At 36.2% G+C, this 5431-nt stretch overlaps 1 protein-coding gene across 1 annotated transcript; it reads right to left on the bottom strand.

Annotated features, from left to right (window-relative positions):
* Positions 1–2996: 2996 nt before the first annotated feature.
* Positions 2997–3620, bottom strand: LOC131656711 (uncharacterized). The gene is made up of 2 exons (XM_058926344.1): positions 3396–3620; positions 2997–3279 (listed from the first exon to the last, which is right to left on the bottom strand). Exons 1-2 carry the CDS (start codon positions 3591–3593, stop codon positions 3016–3018), a joined length of 462 nt encoding a protein of 153 aa, XP_058782327.1. The 5' UTR covers positions 3594–3620; the 3' UTR covers positions 2997–3015.
* Positions 3621–5431: the final 1811 nt, after the last annotated feature.

Genomic DNA, 5431 nt, shown 5'->3' with positions numbered 1-5431 from the left:
GATTTTTTCCATTGGCAGGGGTAAGTAATTTGCAAGCATAAGGTGGTGCAATTCTTTTAGTTCGGCTAGATCTATTTCGACCTCTTCTACACTATATGAGTCTTCGAAAGATTCGTTGTCAACGTCTTCTGCTTCGACGTACGCTACCTTTCTTTCTTGTAGCCCTTGTTTGCCCTAGCCTTTTCTGCTTTTAAGCGTTCGACCTGCCGAACCCTGTCTGCCAACTGGGCCATATCCCTTAGGTATTGAGTATCCAGTTTCTTTCGAATTGAATAATCTAAACCACCGGCAGCCATTTCGACTAGTTCATGCTCCGGGACGGTCGTGAAACATCTTGATTTTAACAAACGGAACCTATTTAGGTACTCATCTATAGGTTCTGTGAATTTCCTCTTGATGCTAGCCAATTCTTTCAGACTTATCTTGGTTTGACCCATGTAGAATTGTTCATGGAATAATCTTTCCAAGTGTGCCCAAGCATCTATCGAATTTGGGGGTAAGGTAGTGAACCAAACGAAATCATTTTTCGTCAGCGAACTAGGGAAGTATTTAATCCTTAAATCCTCATTTCCTGCTAAATCTCCTACTTCTGTCAAATATCTGGCAATGTGTTCCACCGTTGATTCACTAGTGTCCCCTGAAAACTTTGTGAATTTAGGTACTTTGGTCCCTTTGGTAATTCTGTTTGCATAATATAATCCGCTATGGGGGATGTATAATTTGGATGTTGAAGTCCAGTACTGAGGCCATTATTGGCCATAACTCTCTCTATCATGGCAGTTAGGTTATTTTCTGTAGCCAGGTTTTCTCTTCTGACTCTCTGAACTACTTCATCCGGGTGTTCGTTCCTACCTACTACCCTTAATCTGGGTCTTTCTTCCTCAAACTCTTGCTGGACGGGAACAGTTCTTTGATTCGAAGCCTCTAAATCTATTACCCGATTCCTTTCGACCATTGTTGTTCTTTGTGGAGGAATCATGCCAGCAGTGTTTGCACTAGGCGGAGGAACTGCATTTTGGATACGTTCCAGAATGGGATCCCCTTCTCGATAAGAGGATTGGTTATTTCTTCGCTTGGGTGGTTGAACTCCCATGAATTCCGCCATTCGGGTCATTTGGGATGATATCTTTTGAAAAGTTTCCATATTCTCCCGATTAGTATTAGTAATATTTGTTGCTAAAGGATTTAAGATTGACGCTAATTCTTTGGCCAGGATTCCTAACATATCATGGTTACTTGTGTCCATCTCTTGTCGGAATGCTGCTTGATTACTTGTGATAAAATTGGGTATTTGGGCAGAGAAGCTAGTATTTTGTGCGCTTCGACCCACTGAACCAGCATTTGGCGAAAACGTCGCAGGGTTAGTTGTAGTATATGTAGGTCCTGCTCCTCGTGTACCTGTCATGTATGCATATGGCATTCCATATTAACTGTTTGGTCTCCATTCGAACGCAGATGATCCAGGGGTAAATAACTGGTTTGCAGCATTCGTCGAGGCAAGTTGAATTTCGCTCGCACTTGAGGATGGAGGCGCGGTAGTTGATACCGAAACTGGAATAGTCCCTGTCGTTGCTGTATTGTTTTCAGGTATAGCCTGGGAACTATCCATGGGTCTCGATCCATTCGGACCCGGTATGTTCTGCGCTCCTGTAGTAGAAGTCGAAACATGCGTAGAATTTGCCGCTCCTGTTCCTGACCCTTGTGGGGGATCTTGTTCTCCCCCTGCACTGGTCATAACGACCATTTTCTTGTTGTACCTTCGTTTGGGAATCGGTTATGCACTGTTTGTTAATTCACCGTTCCTAAGGTTCATACAAGGTCTTGATATTTTCTAGACAAAACAAAACAATCGATTAATAACAATCTGCTTGACACTGTCCCACTGGGCGTGCCAATTTGTTTACGGTGATTTCCGGTAAACAACCGCTAGTCTTCCAAACTATAATAAATATGATTTGGTTACTCGCAGGATTGACTAGATTGATCCTAGGACATAGTCAAAAAGGTTGTTATTCATGATAGTTCGAATTATGTCAATGATTGATGTGTCTCAAAATAAGAAATACTTAAACAAAGAAATAAAGATTAGCAATCACCTTGTTATACACGTAAATGTAACACCAGTGAAAGGTTAGTTAAAGATAAAATATAAGACAAAACTGTAAAAGTGTAAGAATCTTAAAGTGCAGAAAAGTTAAATGCTTCGAAGATAAATGACATGAAAATAAAGAGTGCAGGAATGTAAACGACAGAAAGTAAATGAAACGCAGTAATATCGAAAGATACTTGAATAAAGGAAAATACACATGTATTTAAAATGGTGTTGGTGTCATACGTACATTTCTCAGCGAACTCTTTCTCTTAACACTTGATACTTGAGTAATATGTGAGTGATTTGTACAAAATGAACACCCGGAATCCTAACATTAAGACCCTTATTTATACTAGTTTCGACCCTAACGGTCCTACACTAATCTAATGCCACGTTGCCCATAGAAAATCCAGGGATGTCATCTGTCTCCGTGCAGTTACATAAACTACTTCGAAATTCAAATCATCCCGCCTGAATCTCCCTTCGACGCGTGGCAACATAATCAGAGTCGAGAATGCCACGAAACCACGCTAAGCTTCAGTACTTCGCATATTTCGCAAAAACGTCTAAGTCTCAAAGATTATTCTTTTCGAATTTAACTTCAGTGCTAACTATCTTTGTTCCAACTTAAACATCATTCTCGAAGCATGGCCATCAGTAGCCATTTTAATCTTCAAAGATGATCATCAGTAACCATCTTCCTTTGAATTCCAAATCTTCGAAGGACATTCTTCTCAAACGAAATCTTCAGCTAACAGTGTACTAAATAAATCATGCATACTCAAAGTTACACATTGTATAATGAGAAAATGACAGAACCATGGAAGCCTAACCCATAATTATACAAAAATAAATTAAAAAGAGACTCATAGAATCACTTGAGAGTTGAGATACATTGGCTGCATTTCCCCTTTTAGCTCCACTTATGTTAAATTCATTGTATCAACTAAGAATTCATAATCAATACTCCTAAATCTACTAGGAAATTCCAGAAGCAATGAGTCATAGTTACAGAGCAATATTTTAAATAAAATGAAAAGAACAAAACATACCACTGTGAAGGCCATATAAGACCACAACAACAGATCAGGCAAAAAGCCAAAAGAGCCGAATATCTCAGGCACGGGGGAAGATTGTGTGGTTATACGTACGAGAATTGTAGCCATGTAGTGAACAATATTACCTAACTGCAAACAGAAAAACCATATCAAAAGCACCATCCTAATCCCATCAGATAACGTAAAACAAATTAGTATTAAAAAAAACAATAAAGGGTTTGTTTGAGTAAGTTTTTCTGGTTCACCTTCTCACTTATGGCATCTTGTAGCATAACATCACCAGTGTTGATGGCAAGAACAACATCATTCTGAGACTCATCATTGACACATACTATGAACAAGAACAAAGGCATAGCCACATACATCCTTTCATTCAACTGCCAAGTTGTTATAACTGGAATGGATTGTTTGGTGGTTTTTCCACTATATACTCCACTCCACATTGTTTCCTGTTCACTTTCATTATGTATGATAACAAGAACCTATAGAGTAAACAATTGGTAAAGAAGTATTGGTAGACATCTCAAAACTGTTGTGGAGATAAAGTAAACAATTCAGCTGTTATACTCTTCTTTCTTTCAATGTTTGCGTCAGATCTTCCTAGAATAAGTGGTGGTGGCTTTAACTCTATGTGTTCAAAACATGGTTTAAGTGGGGTGTGTGAAAATTTGAGAATTGTTCTATCTAAAAAGGGCATTTCATTAGAATCTATTGTTTCGCCTCTTGCTATTTTGGCCCATGAATTTAACAATTTGAAGAAAACAGCACCATCAGATAAAGGGTGCGAGTAAGCAATTCCAATTGCAAATGCAAAAGTTTCATCTTTGTTTGAGAATGAGAATTGCGTGACTTGAACAACAAACAATGGAATTTCCTGTTGGATTAATATTAATTTATTAATTAATTAAGTCTGACTCATGTAAATAAATATTGGCTTTAAATAAAGATACCTAAATGTGATGATTGTTTGGGTTTAATTGGTAATTAAGCCAAGGGGTTTTATTTTGAAATTCAAAATACAAATCCCTCTTCTCTCTCTTCATGACTGTTAGGACGTAACTATTGGGATAGGATGTGACTGTTGGAATAAAGTGTCTATAAAAGGACACCCTTATGCAAGAAATACCAACTTTTCTCATTCCTTCTCACTTCTTACAAATATACAAAAGTATCTTCATCATCAAGGATACACATAAGGAAGAAGGAAGAGAGGAGAGAACAATTGCTTTCAAGAATCGCCATTATGGATCCGGGTACGTTTTTATTGTTCATTCATAGAAATTAAAACACCGTGAAAAACATAATATCAAGATCCAAAACAAAATAATGCTAACAGTTGGTATCAGAGCAAGGTTACCGATATTATGATTTTCCGGTAATTATTAACTTGTATGAAAGTTATATTAAATTATTAATATATATGTTGAAAATTTCAAATTGCAACGTTAATAGAAAATAAAATTAGTTGTGATAGTTTTCGTATTACCCTACTGCTTATATATACGTTAGCGTAGTACCAATAATGTTGATTACGGGTAAAGACAATTCTCATACTGTGTTAGTATGCAAACGCACTGTTCCAAAAATGTGATATATATCATTCTACAATTCTAATATGACATATTGGAATTGCATTAACAGTAACATGATGATATAGTAACTATTACATAGTAACAGTGCAGGATAGTAATGAACTTTTATATTAACCAGGGCGAATATTAACGTTTTAGTATAGTTGCTTCCTGTGCATAAATTACAATATTTTTTTTATATTATAAATAACTAATTACTTTAGAATTATTATATTGAGAATTTGTTAATCACCAAAGTGATCGAATTCGTTAAAGTTTACGATTCTAAATTATGAAAATGAATTTTGATTTGATATGAATAACATATTCATGTTAAATTATAATTATTATAAGACATATATAGATCATCCAAAGATGGATCATGACTTATAATTAATGAAATTAAAGTATTTATTTACTCGTTGCTTGTATATCCAAAGATAGACATGCATGTTATTTTGAGTATGACTAATTCTTCATTTTGCATCGGTTTATTTTATTAAAATGTGTTTATGAATCACCCAAAGGTGAATTTAGATACATGTTTAAAGGTAATTGGTTTGAATCCTTGAAGTTTATTCAAAGCATTAACGTATGAGCGCGTTTTAAATGTTTGCAGTTGCTACTAATATGTTTGCTCTGGGCAATGCAATGACAAAGTTCAATGGGCTGAACTATGCTGATTGGTCTGAAAAGATTCAGTTTCAACT

Source organism: Vicia villosa, linkage group LG3, assembly GCF_029867415.1.
Source record: "Vicia villosa cultivar HV-30 ecotype Madison, WI linkage group LG3, Vvil1.0, whole genome shotgun sequence".
NCBI classification, from domain to species: Eukaryota; Viridiplantae; Streptophyta; class Magnoliopsida; order Fabales; family Fabaceae; genus Vicia; species Vicia villosa.
The sequence above is the reverse complement of the archived record's forward strand: the minus strand, read 5'-3'. Positions and strand labels throughout refer to the sequence as shown.